The sequence below is a fragment of the Aphelocoma coerulescens genome, chromosome 3 (genome assembly GCF_041296385.1).
Source record: "Aphelocoma coerulescens isolate FSJ_1873_10779 chromosome 3, UR_Acoe_1.0, whole genome shotgun sequence".
Classification (NCBI taxonomy): Eukaryota; Metazoa; Chordata; class Aves; order Passeriformes; family Corvidae; genus Aphelocoma; species Aphelocoma coerulescens.
In genome coordinates this window covers 39,642,552-39,661,557 of record NC_091016.1, presented here as the reverse complement: position 1 = coordinate 39,661,557, position 19,006 = coordinate 39,642,552, and the positions used below count along the sequence as shown (strand labels likewise).

Genomic DNA, 19,006 nt, shown 5'->3' with positions numbered 1-19,006 from the left:
CCAGTCTTTCCTTAAACACCTCCAGGGACGGTGACTCCACCAGCTTCCTGCCATATTCCAATGTCTAAACACCCTTTCTTTGGAGAAATTCCTCCTACCATCCAACCTAAAGCCCCTGGCACAGCTTGAGGTTATACCCTCTTGTCCTGTCGCTGGGTGCCTGGGAGAAGAGGCCAATCCCCACCTGGCTCCAGCCTCCTTTGAGGGAGGTGTAGACAGTGACAAGGTCGGCCCTGAGCCTCCTCTTCTCCAGACTAAAGACCCCAGCTCCCTCAGCCACTCCTCATATGACTTGCGCTCCAGACCCTGCACCAGCTCCATTGCCCTTCTCCAGACATGCTTCAGCACCCCTTTTGGAGTGAGGGGCCCAGAACTGGACACAGGACTCGATGTGAGGCCGACAAGTGCAGAGGGACAATGACAGCCCTAGTCCTGATGGCCATGGTATTCTTGATTCCAACTAGAAGCCCTCAAAGCTGAGCCCTGACATCCCCCCATCCCTGCCCTGGCTCAGGGCAGCCTGCTCTGAGCTGCCAGCCCTGCCCTGGGCACAGACACAGCTGCTCCCTGGGGCCGATGCTGCTCGAGGGGTTCAGGGCAGGATAGCACCTACTTCAGCCCCAGTCCCAAATCCCCTATCCCAGCCCCAGGCATGGCTGCAGGGCCAGCTGGAGCTATCGCCACATAGCCACCCAGTAACGTTTTACAAACATCTTTTTAAAACAAATAGTTTTATTTTAAAATAACAAAACAAACAAAAAAGTGCAGATCACATGTTTCTGCCCTTCCCTTTGCTCCCAGCTACAGCCCTGGCTGCACCATCCCACACCACCCTGCAGCCTCTGTCATTCCTTCTTTGGGCAGCCTGGAAATGTCTCCTGTCCCTTGTAAAGGTGTCCTTGAAATAGCCCCATGGGTTTGCAGCAGGGTTGAGGCCCTGCCAGAAGGTGAGTGGCAAAGATTCAGAAGAAATAGAGCAATCCAGCCCAGGACTGCTGAGGAAACCAGGCAAGGTCCAGAGAGGCCTGGGGGTCCCTTATGCTGCTTTCCTGGCAGCATTCCCTTACAAGAACGGAGGAAGAAGACAAAAGCTCACTCCAGAGCATCCTGGTCAACTGCACCATCCAGTATTTGTCCCAAACAATAGCAGCTGCTCTGAGGCAACAAGTGGGGAATTTCCCTGGCTGAGATGGGGTAAGGCAGCTCTGTGCATCCATTCCCACAGCACCTTTGGCTGATTTCCTCATGCATCACATGTGCTCCTCTGGCTGGAGAAGTGGCAGGGAAGGGTGGTGAGCTGAACAACAGAAGGGATGGGAAGATAATGCTGCCACCTCCTCCCCTTTCAGCCTGGGAGAATCTAAAACCCAGGGAAGATCCATGCCCTAAGTTTTTTAACCCCCTTCCAAGCCAGGAGATGGGGCAGGATCTTTCTGTCCTCTGTGAAAGAGGAAGCCACAGCACAATAAAGCAGCAAGGTGTCAGGCACAACGGCAGAAGCAGGGATCCACAACCACGTCTTCAGCATCTCCTATGCTCTTTTGTCAGCCCTGAAGCCAGATGCTCGGCAAGACAGTATGGGAATAGGGCACCAGGCTGGGATCCCCCAGCCTTGGCCCTGAGCAGTAGAAAGGCTCTGCAAGTGAGGAAATCCCTGTGCTCCCACTCACCTTCTGCGGTGTGAAGGACCCAAGGGAGCGGGCAGACTGGGGAAACCCCTGTAGCCCTCACGTCCCCAAGCCCCCGCGGTGATGCGCAGCCTCCTGATGCTGTGGGTGGGTTAGATCACATGAGACCTCTGGTGCCCACAGCAACAACAAACATTTATTAGAGTGTTGACTCTCCTCACCCCACACTTAATTCTGATGGGGTGCCAGAGGATGCTCTGTCCGGCCTACAGTGTGAAAATGAGTCCTCTCCTGCTCCTTCCCTGTGTATGCTGGAGATCCCCACAAGTCAGACCCATGGCAGGGAGGGGAAATTCAGTCCTGCTGCAGTGCACAGATACGAAAAGAAAAGCCTCCCCTGTGTAGTGCTCATAATGCCACCTTCTTCCATCTGGGAAGGCAGCCTGAGGCAAACAAAACTTTTCCAAAGAGGGGAGGGGCAGTGGGGTAAGTCTCCCAAAGTGTCTCTGCTCCCACTGAACTGCAGGCAGGCGAGATCCTAGTGGGCAGCAGGGCAGCAGCACAGAGGAAGGAGGCAGCCTGACAGGCCAAAGGAGTCCACCTGCTCATTCAGAGCACACAACAGGCTTCCCTGAGATCTTCAGGTCATCGAAGGGCAGCAAGGCGAGGAGCTGCAAAGACCAAGGGTATGGACATGTAAGCATCCAGGGTTGATCCTTACTCCACCGAGCTGGGGTAAGGGCCCGAACCTTCCCCCCACCCAGTCCTGCAGCCTCCCACCTCCCCAGGGAAGTGGCAAGAAACCCTGTCTGGGCTTTTCCTAGGGCTTGAGGCAAAAGGCAGTTACCCCACACCTCACACAGCCAATGCCTACAACCTATAGGGAAGGATAGGAACAGCTAGAAACTCTTCTGGGGAGGTCCCCTCTAAGCATCCAACTCCTGCACCCCCTGACACGCTTGCAGAGCCACAGGCCTCCCCCCACAGAGACTCACATCGTCGTTGCCATCAGCCAGGTCCTGAGCTGTCTCATTCTCCATGTTCCTCAGCAGGGTGTCAGCCCCAGAGTGTGAGAGGATGGCGGCGATGGCAGCATCCTTGCGGCCCACGGCCAGGTGGAGTGGAGTGCACCCGTTGTACATCTGGGCATCCACGTACGCCCCATTGCGCAGCAGGAACTGGACAGCCCTGCGGTTGTGGCATTCCACAGCCAGGTGCAATGGGGTCTTCCCGCTCGTGCCCTCCTGCAATCCAGAGGTCACAAGGGTGTTGGTGGGGGGGTCCTCTCAGCTGGGCCCTGCAGCACCCACCCACACCCCTTCAACTGGGTGCAGAGGGCAGCCCCCACCCTGACTGCTGTCACAGCACCCAACAACCTCTCAAGGACCTTTACTCTTTGCTCCCTCAAAATTCAGTGCCCCCAAGCCTCACAGCAGTGTCTTCCCCAGGGCTGAAGGGAGTGCCCAAGGGAGAGACCCACCATCCCAGCCTTTATAAAACATCACACCATGCCCAGTCTTACCCGAACATCGATGTTGGCACCACTCTCCAGAAGCAGAGACATCATTGGGATGTTCCCTTTCAAGGTACTGATGTGCAGACAGGCCAAGCCTGTGATGGGGAGGCAGAAGAGAGAGCCACAGTCAGCTCAGACCACCCTGGGGCACACCAATCCCAGCCCCATTCCCCTTCTGTGTGCTCCTGGATCCCTCCATACACATCTCATGATCTCTGCCCTAATCTGGCCACCAGCTCGGCCACTGGGCTGCCCCCAGGTCTCACCTTGCCAGTTCTGGAGCTGCAGGTCCTGGTGGTGCCCATGGGGCTGAGTCGTGCCATCCGCTGTGGCTGTGCCCTCCAGCAGCTGCTGGGCACACTGCAGGTGCTGCTGCTCACAGGCCAAGTGCAGCGGGGTGTTGCCATTGCGGTCCTGCAGCCCAGGGTTCACTCCCTTCTGGATCAGTGCCTGGATCACGCTGGGCTGCTCCAGGTACACAGCGAGGTGGAGCGGGGTCTGGAGAGAAATTAGGAAAGGGGAGAATGTCCCATGGGAGACCAGGTGTGATGAGCCCCATCAGTGTCCAGGAGCTAGCCTGGCAGCATGGGCTGACTGCCACACAGGAGACCCCCATCCCTGTCCTGAGGTTACATGTGGCTGACACTGGTGGGGTCACATGGCTTGCTGTTCCCCTGCACCTCAGCTCAGGGATCACCCATGGAGACAGATCTCATTCTCCCAAGTTATCTACCCTGCCACACTCCAGCCATGCCTCTTTCATGGCTGTCTGCAATGTCCTGGGGCCTTGCAAAGGAACCCTTCACCCCATGGTGCTGGGAGCTATCACACTTCTCTGTCAGGCTATCTCCACCTCCCTTCTTCCCCTCCCTGCAAAGAGGCTGCTCACATGGGACCTTCACAACGCCCTGGGGGAAGCAGGTGTGGGGTCCTGGGGAAAGGGCAGATGGATTTGCCATCTATCCAGGAAACAGCTGCAGCATTTCTATTCCTCCCATCTTCTGCCTATCACAACAGCATACCTGGAAAAGATCATTTTGGATCTCCAGCACCTCCCTGGGTAGCTGAGCAATGCAGCAGAGTGCTACAGCTGGGACACAGTGGATAATGGCCAGATGAACCAACCTGCAGAGGGGATAATGGTGACAGGAAAGAAAAAAAAGAAAAGTAAGTCCTGAGTGCCATGCTCAGGAGCAGAGATCCTTTCCTGCTGCATGAAGGAATAATCTCCCTGCCTCCTCCAGTCTCCTCCCCTCCAGCTTGGAGCTCCTCCATCCTGCCCTCTCCCTGGGGAAGCTCAGCAGAAGGCCAAGGCAGGAACATGATCTGAGGCTCCACAGGGCAGTCCTTTACTCTGATCCCCATGGGGAACAGACCCTCCTGTCCCTGCTAAGCAACACAGGGTCCTCCCTGAGACCTCACAGCACATGTAGGGTTTCAATCTGCCACTGTCCAAAGCCAGACCTCCAACTGGTGTAGGTCCAAAGAGCCTGGGATGTGTTTTCCAGAGTCCAAGCACTGGGTTTGGTGGCTGCGGAGGGAGGTCTGGGCTCTGGCAGCTGCCTGGGGAATTCCAGTTCCCTGCTGCCAGCTGCACACTGTACTTCTGCTTTCCCCTCCACGAAGGCAGAGTCAAAGCTGCGCAGGAGCCCAGGGCTGGTCCAAGATCACCTGCATGGCACAGTCCCTATGCCAGCTGATCTGCCAGTCCACTTTGATTTCCTCTTCTCTCCCCCACATCCTTCCCTTTTAGCACTGTCACGGCAGGGCTGCACGCAGCCCATCAGCACAGAGGGACACCAGAGATGCAGCTGTCAGAGCTTGGTGGCCAGCAGGGAGCTCTGGTCCTCAGGACTGTGGTCCTCACAGCCATGGGGTGGCCAGGCACCCCAGAGCTCCCCAGCCCAAGGACAGGTTTTATTTCCAGACAGCCCCAGCACAGTCAGAAGAGGAGCGAGACCACAACAGAGGCAGAGCCAAGAGGGAATTTACAGTTCCCCCTGCCAACCTCTTGTCTCCCAGGCCCCTTGCACTGAAGGGCTATCCTCCCACCATAGGGCAGCACCCTCAGGCCAAACCTGGCCACTGTGGTCAGCAGCAAGGAGCAGGCAGCAGCTCCCACTCTGCACAGCATGGCAGGCATGAGCTGAGCCTCCTGCTCCCTCCTCACCACTGCACTGGGGACCTTGGGTCGCCTCTCTCTCTAGAAGGAATCAGCTCCAAAATGAAGGCTGGGCTCTGTCACCCATACTCTTTGATGGAGACTGACAGGGCCAAGATATGCAGGGTGAGAGCTGTGCCAGCCCTGACAAGACACTCTCCAGACAGCTTTGGGATGCCACCTGTGATGTGGGGGATAGAGAGCATCCCTCCACAGGCAGGAGGGGCAACACCTGGCCCTAAAGCTTTGCAGACAAGAAGTGGGGCTGGGACTGCCTTTTTGCCAGTTGCACATGAGTGTGCTGAGAAGCTCAGAGGCCAGTCCCCAAAAATGTCCTTTCTGGACCTCCTCCCAAGTGCTGTTTGAAGATCAAGCCAGCATCTGGGACCCCAGGCATCTTCAGTTGAAACCTGATTTTGAAGGCGAAACAAGGCCAGCTCCTCTCCACCCTGCTGCCGAGGTACAGGCTGTGCCCAACAGGAGACGCTTTGTCCCCAGGGAAGCCCCAGTCAGGGGAATTCCCCACTGGAAGGGGAGGCCACCCACATTTGCACAGCCACGGGGTGCCCCCTCACTGCCAGCACTCCCAGGGCAGGGGAGGGGGCTGCAAGCAGGGGCCATGCAGCCCCATGGGCAGAGTCTGGCCACCCTCAGTGGACCATGGGGCAAAGGCACAGCCAAGGTGCCCAGCCCAGGAACAAGGCAAACAGCTGCAAGAATACCCCTCCCCTCATCAGGCCTTTGCTGACCCTAGCCTGGGTATGATCTGAGCAGGGATATTCCCTGCTGGATTTTGCATCAGGCCCCAGTCCCTGTGGCAGCACCTCTGCTGCGGTGTACTTTGCACACTTGCAGGGACAGCCCCTGTTTCTCCAAACCTGCTCCCAGGCACCACGTGCGGGAAGAGGCTGCAGGATCTGCCTTTTTCAGGTACAGCAGAGTTAAGACTGCTCATATAGGGGACTTTCCACAGCAATTCAGCTTGAACTTTAAACCGCCGGTGCTTTCGCTTTCCAGAGCCACACTGGGCTCCCAGGGGAGAGAGCAGGGCTCAGGGTTGTGTTCCACGGCAGACAGCCCTCGTGCCCCAGGAATCCCCCGGGCCCCTCCGTCACTACCCACACCACACTGCACTGTCATGTGGGGACGAGTGGGGCAGTCACCCCGTGGAGGTGGAAACCCCCGAGCAGCCCTCTGCCACTGCCAGCACCTCACTTTCCTGGCTGGGCTGCCTTTGCAGCTCAACAAGACAGTGGAGCCGCTCGGGGCTGAGCTAATTTGAGCATCCATGCTGCAGAGGCAACGAGGGTAGCCATCATCCCCCTGGCCAGAGTTCAGGCTTTCACCTTGCAGCTGGGATGTGCCTGCTTTGAAGCATTGCTTCCCCCCCTTCCTTCTCCACCCGGTGCAGCCTCCTCCTGGGCTTTCATTTCTGCATTCGTTCCCGCCTTTCCTCATTGCCAACCCTCAACTTCCTGAAATGGCTGCAGGAACCTGAGCTACTTGGGGGAATCATGACAAGGCCAGCGGGCTGGGAGGAGCCCACCATGAGCACACGTGCACTGAGGCATTCTGTGCCACGGGCAGTGCTGCCAACCGGGAACTGGGATTCTCTCCTAGCCCAGGAAACCTCTTACACCCAGGAGACATAAGGCGCAGGCATCGTGCCAGTCTCCACTTTTTTCCACCGAGGCTATGAGCACACCTCTCTCTGTGCCACGGCAGCCACGTGGCCCAGCTGCTGATGGGCTGCTACATGCTGGCACATGATGTGCCAGAGCCAGGGCATGGCGATGGAGAGACACCTGCTCGCTGCCAGGCACTGCTCCTCGCCCAGCCACAGCAGTGTGCCCTTGCCAGAACAAGCCCTGCACCCTGCCATCAGATCCTTGCCCATCCCGGGCTCTCTGCACATCTCTCCTCTGCTTTCCTCTACTTGCCTGCTCCCTCCCTCCTCAGGCTCTTGCCTGCAATGCTCCTGGCTGCAGCCACAGGGGTGGGTGTTCAGCAGGAACTGTCAGAAAGGGCAACAGGGAATTTTGGAGAGGGCAAGGGATGGAGGAGCTGTGGACAGAGGAAACATGGCAGGAGTACAGACTGCCGGGTTCATTCTCAGCTTTTCCACTTGCTCACCAGCTCTGTCCTGGCATAAGGGGACTCAATGCTCTGAATCACAAAGGCACAGGACACCCCTGGCACAAAGTGATCTACCCATCATCACAGAGATAACAACCCTGGAGCAGAGAGGTTGGAACTATCCCTGGGGATGTCCCTGGGACTGAACATGCCATGCCCAAAGTGGTCCTAGCTTAAGCACAGGAGAGCATCCATTTCCACAGTGACACCCAGCTTTGACACACAAGCAGAACTGATGAAGCCCCACCAGTTCTCTGGCTATCCTTTTCCACCTCTGTAGAAAAGCAGCTGACCATGCAGATCCCCCCATCTGTAGAGGAAGACACCTTGTCCTCAAAGCAGCCTCTCCCTTCACCATCTCACCTCAGAAGCACCTAAATCAGGGGATCCAGCATGCAGTTGAATTTGCTCTGACAAGTTTTTCTCCCTCTTTAGACAAGGTCCCTGTCTGCAGCAGGAACAGCTCATTCCCAGCTCCTTGTTTTGGCTGAGTGGAACTGTAGGAAATCATGCAAACAATTCACACAAGAGAAACTTGTTCATGGGAGGAAATGGCCCCAGCAGCAATAGAAAGGAGAGCAAAGGAAGAGGAGAACAGGGGAATTCCACGCTTACCCTGCTCTCCTCTTCCAGCCCTGTAACCTGTGCTGCTAACCGCTTCCTCAGCCATCAGCATGAACCTCTGCCAGCGGGCTCAGCAAGCACAGCTCAGTCCTGCCCTGCAGCCCTGCCTGGCTCCCTTCCTTCCTCCCCACATACCAACACAATGCTGCCCTGCTCCATAAAGCTGTTCCAGCCGCCCTCTGGCAGCTCCAAGGGAGCAGTGGATCCCAGCTGCCTCATCCCATGTTCTGTGTTCCTGCCCTGCAGGTTTCTTCGCCCCTTCCCTGGGAAGGGCACAGCTTGAATTTGAGTGGAGGGGGGGTTGGGATGGGACTGGAGGGACATTGCAGCTAGAGGGATGCAAAGTCCTTTCAGCCATGCTGGGTTCAGCAGTCCTGATCTCCAGTCTGGGCAGCAGCTGCTTCCCAGCCTGCTGCTCCTGGGGCCCAAGTGAGGGGTGAGAACCGACAGGTGAGCAGAGGAGACAGTCCCACCTTTCCTGGGGTGCTCTGCAGAGGGTCTGGTCTGAGTGCTTGAGGATGAGGAGTGCTGGAGGCTGACTGGCAGGAAAGGCACTGCAGGAGGGCTGTGGGTGCCTCGTTTTTCAGTGAGGTGGGGACAAGAAGGTGCCCTGACCCTGGTCTCACACCCTCTAGACTGCACCCACACATTTGAGAATTTTGCTCCATTTCTGAGCAGATGATGGGCCTGGGACTGCAGAAGCACTAAACATCAGATGCACGTGGGCTGTTCCCTGCAAAACAAGGGGCCTGTCCTCTACTACCATCTATGCACAGATGGGCCAAGCCAGAAAACAGGTCAGCCCACCCTAGTAGGGGCCAGTCATCGTCAGAGAAGCATGATGAACAATTTCAATACAAGCAGCGAACATCCCAAGAAGTCCATTGACTGTAGTAAATCCATTTCAAACAGAACAAACTCATACCTCACTCCTTGGGAGGCAAATGCATTCTACAGTTTCTGCACACAAAGAGATATCTTGAGGTCAAAAGAGCCTCTAACAACAGGGAAGTGCCTGGACTTTGCCAGAGCCTGTACAACACATCCTAGCAATCATTTACAACCCCACAGGTATTCTCACTGTCCCAGGATTTTCTTTTAATGAGGCACAAGCCATGGGTCTAAGATACCTCAGGGGCTCCCTTCAGCCGCGTATCTGCCCCAGTCAGAGGGGCTTCCCAACGCTGTGACACAGAGAGCATCCCACGCAGCTCATTGAGAGGCATGCAGTAACCACTCTGACAGCTCAGATCCCACAGCCTCTTCCTACACAGGCATGTCTGACTCCTCATTTATTCTCATTATACTAAAAAAACCCAAACCCAAGCCAATAAAAAACGAAAATTTCTGTGTTAAATTAGCTGGGCCCAACCCTTTCCCAGCAGAAGTTGAGCCTGCCTGCAGAGTGCAAGAACCTGAAGCCCTCCCCACCTTAGCTGATCTGTTACAGCCAAGCTTCTGCATCCCAGGACATGGAAATTTCCACCCATTTTTTCCCTTCCTCTGTGCAGAAGTTCCCTGTGTTTCTCCCCTGGCCCGAGGCAAACCTAGGCAGGCGGAAAGTTTGAAGAAACTTCCTCCAGGCCAGGCTGAAGTCATCCAAACAAGGAAAAAAACCTCTCGCATGCACGATCTCAGAAGGCTGCCAGGACTTACCACTTTACACCAAGGCTGTATGTACGTGACCCCTGCAGCAGCCAGCAATTCCTGGGGCATCCCAAAGCAACTTGTGCAGAGCTGCCTGGCCTTGCTTGGAGGGACACCAAGCTCTCTCCTCTTTACCAAACTCCTGAGCACACACAGAGGACAAGCTGAGAGTTCAGGGACAGGGAGCTGGACATGGGAAAATCTCTTCTTCCTCCTGGCAGACCCATGTTAGGACTCACTTTCTCTAATGCCCCACAACTGGCAGCATGCTAGGGAATAACCTGGGATGGACTTGAATCCTGGCAATCAAGCAAGGAGGTTTCTGAAGACCCTTTGGTAAAACCAGGAGCATCCCCACTTCCCATTAACTATGGGCATCCCACTGCTGGGCAGCTGGCAACAGCCCAGCCCAGCAAAGCAGGGGGACTCCCAGACTGACCAGCAACAAGGTGTGCTCTCTGCATTAGACTTCTTTAATCCTTCTCCTAAAACTGAGTCTCCCCAGTACTCTGCTTCTTCCTTCTTTCCCTTTCTTTTATCTTCGCTGTCACACTCTGAGCACTCCCCTGGGCACACAGGGCACAGGGGTTCAGCAACACCCCTGTACAGCAGGGACAGCAGTGAGAAAACAGCCACACTGGAACAGACAGCCTGAATGGGGACAACCTCTATTCCCCTGCTCAGGGAAGATCTCCAGGCCAGGACTACATGACTTGGGAGGGTTATGACTGGCACACGCCAGTGAATGGTTATAAGTGGCTCTTGGCCCCTTCAAGATGAGCCTTCATGCTCAGCAACAACCCATGAGGGCAAGGGAGGCCCCTTCACTGCCATCATGTGGAGCAGAGTTCAGAACATCAGCCCCCATGGGGCCCTGATTTTACTCGATTAACTGTCCCCAAGCACTTGTTAAGGCATTTCAGCCCACAAGTCACTGGCACGTGATTTCTTATCAGCAGACGGGCACTACTTGTCTCTGGTGGAAGGAGGAAGTCAGGCTTCCTCTGCTCCCCTCCCTCCCTGAAACACACACCCAACCAAAACCACACAGTCCCATTTTCCATCTGAAGGAGGCCTAGGTCTCCCTCCTGTGATTAAGCTGGGGTCCCCTGACCTTTACTGCTGCAGAGCTGCTGCACTGCTTTGCATACGGGGCCCCATGCAGAAGACAGTCACTCTTCAGTAGAGGCATAGCCCCCAGCCTCTCCATCACTGCGGCATCAGGGACCAATGGTAGAAAGCGGTGTGTGGCCCAAGGACCAGCACGAGCAGAAAGGAAAACATGTTTTTAAGTTTAAGATAGATGATACAGTCCTAGAGAGAGGAAACTCTGCCTTAACTTCACACACTAATGAATCAACTCTGCCTCTCCAGAGATGGCAGAGGCTGACATCAGCCCAAGGAAATGGGAAGGTTTTCTCTTGTGCTGGAACAAACAGGTGATCCCTTCACACCCCATTTCACCTTGAAGGAGCTGGTCCCACACCCATCCTTTTTCCAGGATGCTGGAATTGTGCATCTGCCAGATGAGGCTGGGAGGGATGGGGTTTCCTCAGTGAATCCTAACCAAGATTGAGATGGTCTGGAGCACAACAATAAATCTGCCTGTAGTCTGCTCAGAGGTAGCCAGGCCTACAGCTGGAAAGCCCCTCTCTTTACTTCCACGCAGAGCAGTCCCATCAGGACCCAAGTCAGCAGAAAAGGAGCTTGTTTACATGGAAGAGACAGATATTTGGAGTTTTGGGTCACATAGAAAAGACAGCTGCTTGGAGGAGACCATTTGAGCTTGAGTGCACAGGGTTTGTTCTCTACCTGCCCACACAACAAGCAGGGTACAGATCACTGCTGGAGGTGCAGCCACCAACTTCCGCTTGCCACTCCACTCCTCATGCTTGACATCTTCTGCCCTCACAGCTGAGCCACTCTCTCAGGGACTAATGTGCCAGTGCCCGATTACTGCAGCTCTGACTTCCCTGAGGCAGAGGGGCTGCCAGTGGCACTAGGGAGCCATGGAGAGGGTGACATTTGGGCAAATAATTCTTGGAAGACAGCACCCACGCATTTCCACTGGCCATCACGCCCCCATCTTCCCTGCTAGCCAACTTCCTTCCTGCCAAAGTGAGACTCCTTCTAACTTGGAGCACAGGGAGAGACAGTTTTAGCCCCATTGCTTCATCCTGCCTGCTTTGACGCACCTCTCCTGTGGAGGCAGGCAGGGAGGTATCCAAGGAGGATCCTGCTGGCACTCCAGCCGTCCAAGCACCTCTCCCTCCACCTCCTGTTCTTACCCCACGAGTACCAGGCTGACAGACACAGGCACACCTTGAGATGGCACAGGTGGGTGAGCCTGAGGGAGCTATGGACAGTGAAGATTTTTGTCAGATGTAGAGCCAAGGCTTTTGCCGGCTCCCTTTGTGCAAGCCCAGTGCTCCTCTCAGCTCAGTAGCAGCCAGGGCATCTGGGCAAACAGGAACTACTTGGTCAAAACCTCTGCACTTTTTGTACGTTCAAAATTACAATTACAGGAAAGTGTAGTTGCCCAAGTCTTCTGCCCAATATAATGATAGCATGATTTTAACTCTCTGCCTGGAGCTGTTTTGTGGCACACATTCAAAAAAGGCACACAAGGAAATGTGCTGCTGACAGAGATGAAAAGAAGAAAAGAAGATGGGTTTGTCTGGCTGATGAAAGGGATGTAGCCTGTGGCCCTGTGATCCCATCTCTCTTGGGACCTTCTGTCACTGGATGAGCAATTGCACCATACACTTTAGCATTACTATCAGCCCTGACTCGTTTTCACATACAAAACCAGTGGCAGTTCAATGAGTCGCTGGGTGCTCACAGTCCCCATTTGCATCAACCTGAGTGGTGGATGTTCAGCACTTCTAAATATAAATGCCACCTACCTCTGCCGCAGGGTCAGGAGGAGAGACAAGAATAGCGGAGGCACAAATCCACAGCCTCACCACTCTAACCACAAGAATAGTTTCTTTTCCCAGCAGTGGGAGTAGATCCCAGGAAAGCTGTCGCCTGCGTGGACACGGCAAACCCAGAGCTGTACAACCAGCAGACCTATCACTCCCTCCCTCCCTCTTTACAGATTTCCTCTTCTGAACTGCACTGTGAGTGAGGGAAAACAGAAGAGCAAAGGCAACTGTTTGGGGAGCTCTCTGAGAGCCTCTCCTGCCTACAGTAACCAAGGCACCACTGATTAATGTTTTCCTAGCTAATGAGATGTTTGCGTAAGGTCTCTCCAAGCAAGTCTGACAGGCAAAGGGCTTCAACCACCAAACAAGACAGCCTCAAGCACTAAAAGCATCTCCAAGCAGCTGCATCTATGGGGCTCACTAATAAAGCAGTAAGCAAGGAGTCCTGGGCACACCATGACAGACAAGCCAGCAGGGAAATGTTACTTCCACAGCTCTGATTAAAAGATGCCTGGCTCCCTCCATGTACACCTTGGCTCTAGCATTACAGGCTGGGAAAAGTGGTGAAGCGCCTCCATTCTGAGGAGCGGCAGAATCAGCCTGTAGATAGGACAGGACTAGAAAGCCTGTCTGGGGAGTGTGGGAGGCTGGGTTTAGTCTAACTTTGCTTGCCATGAGCCTTCCAGCCAATCCTCAGAACAGATCCCACAGTCAGCATTAATGAACTAATTAGCAGATGCACAGACTCCTTCCTAACAGGGAAGTAAACACACAGGCTGTCTCCCAGCTCATCTTCAGCTTCAATCCAGATGTGTTCTGCCAGGCAAGGACAGAGCCTTCTTGCTGTTCCCGCTACTGAAGACATTTGCTTGCTCATGTCAGTGCCTCTTAGTTTCTCTTCCTCTTGCACCATTACTCAGTATTAAACTCCAGCCTGGGTTTGGGGCAAAGCTTTGCCCTCAGCTGTGAGAACGCTTCGCTCATGCTCTGCGTGTACACTCATGATGAAAACCTTCCATCGAGGGAATGTACAACAGGAAAAAACGCTGTGATTAGCTGAAGGTAATTACCAGAAGCCAAACCAAATAACTCTGGCATGATGCCTCTACCCTTGAGAGGGCATTTCGGATGTGGGAAGCCCCCCCCCTCATTAAGAGAAACACTTGTCTCCGTCACAGAACCTCAGGAGGGCAGCCCCACATCGGGGTGTGCGTCACAACTGTGCCAAACACTGCGGCTCTGCAGGCAAGTTGGCAAAGCAAGGCGATTCCCACCTGAGAACAAATAGTTCTTGGGTTGCTCGGTTGAGCAGCATCTAACACAGCCATTGCAAGGCCTTGCCCTGAATAGCCAATCTTGTTTCAGGACTTGCTTATGTGCCATCTCACACAGCCAAGCCTCCCCCCATTGTGGAGGAAACATTGCATTCTCTGAGGAAGAGACAGTGGGGGGGGGGGGGGGGGGAAGAGGGGGGCTTGATTTGCTCCCCCCTTTCTTCTAGTTGCTAGCAGCCCCCATGGCAAGCAGAAGCTGGCTTCCTATGGTGTGGGTCCATTCTGTGCCATATAGCCTGGGGTGCATCTCTTCCTGCTCACTCTGCTGGACCTGGCTCAGATACCCCTCAGCCGGGCGAGGAGGGTCATCCACCCAAAGCTACACCAGGATGCCAAGCATCCACGCACACCAAGGCAAGGCGGGAGGCTCTTAGGACAGGGGCCCGGGGACTCCTTCACAGCCCAGCTGAACGGATGCTCCTCGGGAGAGGGCTGGGGACCACTACAGCCTGGCTTATCTCTAGGCACCGGCTCCCGGCCGCTGGCCGGCTGCACGGGGAGCAGCCCGGGGCTGGGGGGCCGCGCTCGCAGCTCCCCGGGGGTCACTCACGTGTCTCCGTCCTCCGAAATGTAGGTGAGGGCCTGCAGCTGCTGCGGGCTGAGTCCCTCGGGCCGAGGCGGCGGCTCCTCGGGGCGGCCCCCCGGAGCCCCCGGCAGCGCCTCAGGCAGGGCGCCGGAGCCGTAGCTGGAATCCAGGCGCTCCTCGGCGGCGGCGGCCTCGGCGAGGGTCTCCTCGAGGGCCTCGGGGCGGCCCTCGGGCGCGGCGGGGGTCTCCCTGCCGCCCGGCAGCGAGCGCAGCGACTCGATGCCCGAGTCGCACTGCCCGTCCTCGCCCTCCCAGCCCGCCGCTTCCTTGCGGCACTCGCCGCCCGCCGCCCGCGACATGGCTCAGCGCCCGCCGTCCGCCGGCCCCGGCCCGGGTCCCGCTCCCGGCCCCGCTGCCGGGGGGCTCATGGCCGGAAAGCCGCAGCGCGGCGGCCGGTGCAGTCTTAAGGCGCCGCGGCTCCTCCTCCGGCCCCTGCCCGCACTGACTCAGCCGCGGCCGGCCCGCCTGCCCGGGATTCCCCCGCCACCGCCCCGCCCCGGCACTACCAGGGGCTGCCTCTCCCCGCCCTCTTTGTCTGGGGGAGCGCAGAAGCACCGAGAGGGAGGGAGATTACGGTGGCCACGGCAGCGTAGGCGGGGACCGGCAGCCGGCGTGCGCAGGGGAGGGAAGCGGCCGCGCTGCACTTCCCTACGCCGGGCAGCGCACGGCGGCGTGTCCCGAGCCTGCCTCCTCCCCTGTCCTGTTGGTTTGGGTTCTTTAAATAGCACGCAGGTTTGCCAGGGGAGGGAGGGACCTTGTCAAACCAGGCGGTGTGTGGGTGAGGATGCTGTTGCGTGCGCAGGTGCTGACTGAAGCCACAGGCTCTGTGGGAAACGATATGGTGGATGTCACTTGTGGCAGAGGTGCAAACAAGACGTCTGCTTTTCCCATGTGCACACATCAAACTGTTCCACCCGCTGAGACACCTTCTCATCTGTTCTGCCTTTACAAGAAAAGCCAGGAGGTAGTTGCCTGTACAAGCCTCTTGGTCCAGCCGCTTCCCACCACCTTTCTGTGTTGCAAATAGAAATCCTTTCAAAGCCTAGAGTGGCTGCCAGGGCTCACACAAGAGCAGCCAAGACATAGAGATCAAAGCTGAAAATAGAAGGTCAAATGAAGGCCCAGTTCACTGCCTGTGAATGATTGACCAGACTGCATTTCAGTGCTCTCCTCCCAATGCCAAAACTCCAGTGGTGTTTGTTCCTCATGGATCTGCATAGATGTCATGTAATTACTTGCCAGTGTCCCAAGCAATGGGCTTTCCTTAAAAGACAACCTAGATAGCTCTGAACACACCTGACACTTTAAAATCAGTTTCACTTTTTGCTTGAGGTGACTTTCTGTCTCTGCAGGGTCCCCATTCTTCCAGTTCATCTGAGCAGGAGGGGAACAATCTCCTGCAAGGAAGCTTACCTGGGAAGAGCTTGGTGATGGATACTGGATGGGCTCGCAGAAACCACATGCAGAGCAACAAATATATCCTTATCCCACACTGCAGCTGTCACTTTGGGTTTGTAGGAAGAAAGCTTTTGGGGTGTGAGGGCAGCAGCAGGGAGGCAGGTAAGTCTCTTTTGGCATCAATGACTTCCAGTCACAGGTTTTCCTCCCATGCTCAGGATCTGTTTCAGTGTCTCCAGTTGTGTCTCTGGCACCATGCAGCTGCAAGATTACAATTACTAAGGGAAAGGAGCGTCTCCCACATCTGTCAGCTCTGTCCAGTGCAGTCTGGGGATCTGGGCCATGTATCCATGTCACTCCCTCTCACATCCTGGTGGTGGCTGCATCCCAGCTCCACCTGTAGCTGTTGTTCCTGATCCCCACACAGAATTTTTATTCTTTCAGCTTTCCATACTCAACTGCTACTAGGTTACTTCCTAAATGCCTTTTTCTGTTTTCTCTGGTGACATACTAGCTGCAGCTCCATCACGGAATGGTTCCTTGTACACTTTCCTATGGATAAAATGGTCAAATCAGCACAAATCTATGTGGTGATACACAAAGATTTCATTTTTCTGTGAAGGAGTTGCAGCTTACCTTTTCATCAAGCAACAGTCACACCTTGATTTTATTGTGATGTACTCTTCCAGGTGGAGAATAGGTGTGGATCCTGATTCCAGGACTAGCACATGTCCAGGAGCAGTTCAGCCAAAGCACAGAACCTGGAGTAGTAAGCCCTGGACCAGCTCTGCAAAGAGGCAATTCAAGATCTACCACCGGGGACTTTACAGTCCGGTCCATTGCAAGCTGTCTACACCTCTGGCTATCAAGTAGCCCCTGGAAGTGGCCTTCCTCTGCTGCTGATGTGAAATTAGCTGGAGCTTGTGATCTTGCAGCTTCTTTAAGGTGAGCCTTGAACACTTTTGAGCTGGCTAGTGCTCTCCCAGGGCTGTGCTGCCGTGGTCGGCTGCAGCTGAGCAGGGGAGACCAGGCACTCACCGTTAACATCAGCTATGCCCCCAGGCATCCATGGCTAGCCACTCTCTGCTCTGACCTTTCAACTACACCCACTAACACCCAGCTCAGGCACCATCTCATGCCATCCCTCTTCCGACTGGCTGTGCTTCTATTAACCTTTCAGACAATTTCATTGGAAAGTCTGAAAGAGGAACTTGGCCGCTTTGCCCCATTATTTGCCTTCTATTACTCATTCTGCAAGGCTTGGGCTCCCTTTCATGCTGTCTTCCTAATAGAAAACTTTTCTGCCTGGCTGCACAAGTTTTGGACTTCCATTATTTTCAGAGGCTTTAAATACAGAGAGATATACACATGCATAAATATCTATATATAATATATTGAAGGAGTGGTAGAGGGATTAAAAATAATTAAATGTAATATAAGACAAGTCTTGATGTTCTGATTTGGTTTTGAGGGTTTTAAAAACGAAGCTCTGATTCTGGGCTCTCTCCAGTCTCCTTTAATATGTGTCACTTAAAATGGTTAAAACTGCAGGGAAAATCCAAAGAGAAAGGGATCTATTCCCACTAGAGGTCAGTGTCAACACACGCTGCTCAAGGCACCAGCGCTCTCCCTCCACACTGTGATGCCAGGAGCATCAGGACAGAGCTTGGACATGGGAAGGAGTCCCTAGGCTACCGGGACCCCCGGGTGTTGTCCCTGATAATGTCCTGTCCCCAAGCACAGCCCTCTGATTTACTAAACGAAACGAAGGCCTGGCCTGGCACCAGCATCTTCTCTGTTCTTTGAGCTGTTAACTGGGTAAAATAAGTGAAGTGCAGCTAAGAGATATGGAGAAAGGGAGATTATACTCAGTCTGTGTCTGGTCTGAGGAAAAATAATGGCCTTTCAATTACCAGCTGTGGTTCTGTAATTTTTAAGCAACATGGGTTACCTGACATTGTGATAAGCAGTTATTGCCGCAATAATTCACAGCAGGCAACGTGACTGGTGCTACCTTCCCCCCATGCAGACTGTCCACTGCACAGCTTTGGTCCCACATGAGCAGTGAGCTGCCCCATTCCCTGGGGATGCAGCCCTTTTCCCTCATCCCCAGAATCAGAAATGCTGAGTCCATAAGAAAGGTGCTAGGTCCCCATTTGAGGAAGCTCTCTCTGCATTCTCCCCACCAGAGACATTGCTGGGCACCCCAAGCAACAACTTGGACTTCTGTCTGGGGCTCCAGCTCCAGCTCAGAGAGCTCAGCCCTGTGAGGTGGGCATTCAAAGGAAGCAGAAGCCCTGGAAGAGCGATGAAAGTTGCAGGAAAGACAACAGACTCTCTGCTCTGATTGTGGTTCCATATATCTGACAGCAAATCCATTCTGTAGTGCACCAAACTGGGTCACTTCACTTTCTGCCCCAATAGAGGAAAGGAGAAACATGACTTTTCAAGATTCAGTTCCCAGAAGCAAGGCCAAGCTTTCCAACAGAGCAATGCAAAGCAGGTCCTCCTCAGGTACCCATTCTCTGGGGTAGTCAGCCCAGAAAGCACTGGCTGCTGTCTCCTGGTAAGTCTGGCTGAAGTCACAGGGTCACTTTGAATCTCTCCAGGGATGCTGCTCTGGGCATCTGCTTGCTTTTTCAATAAGGGATTATTTCCAGCCAGAATTTTTCTCCTTGCAGTCTGTGTTGGATGCCTCTCATCCTTCCATTGTACACTCCTGTTATGTATGGGAGCCATCATGCCAGTGTGGTGACACAACCCAGAGCAGATCAGGTTTGTCTGCATGTGGTAGGTGGTCGGCAAGTTGCCCAGCTAACGCCCTTCCTGAGAAGATTCCCACTGTTGCTCAGAGTCCCACAGTGAACAGGGAAGTTTCTACCTCCTCTGTTGTTCACTGTGTGTATGTGTGTGTATGATGTGTAGGAAGTTGGGCAAAAGGATTAGTTAATCCCTTGAATGGGGATCACACCTAACTCACTCTGCTCTCAGCCACAGCATTCTCTTCCATAAACAGAAAGTGTTTGGTACAAAGATGCACTAAAAATCC

General features: G+C 54.6%; 1 protein-coding gene across 1 annotated transcript; it reads right to left on the bottom strand.

Moving 5' to 3' along the window:
• Positions 1 to 1,802: 1,802 nt before the first annotated feature.
• NFKBIE (NFKB inhibitor epsilon) lies at positions 1,803 to 15,227 on the bottom strand. The gene is made up of 6 exons (XM_069009855.1): positions 14,524 to 15,227; positions 4,167 to 4,269; positions 3,411 to 3,642; positions 3,151 to 3,239; positions 2,624 to 2,872; positions 1,803 to 2,299 (listed from the first exon to the last, which is right to left on the bottom strand). The coding sequence occupies exons 1-6, from the start codon at positions 14,856 to 14,858 to the stop codon at positions 2,234 to 2,236; spliced, it is 1,074 nt and encodes a 357-aa protein (XP_068865956.1). The 5' UTR covers positions 14,859 to 15,227; the 3' UTR covers positions 1,803 to 2,233.
• Between the last annotated feature and the right edge of the window lie 3,779 nt (positions 15,228 to 19,006).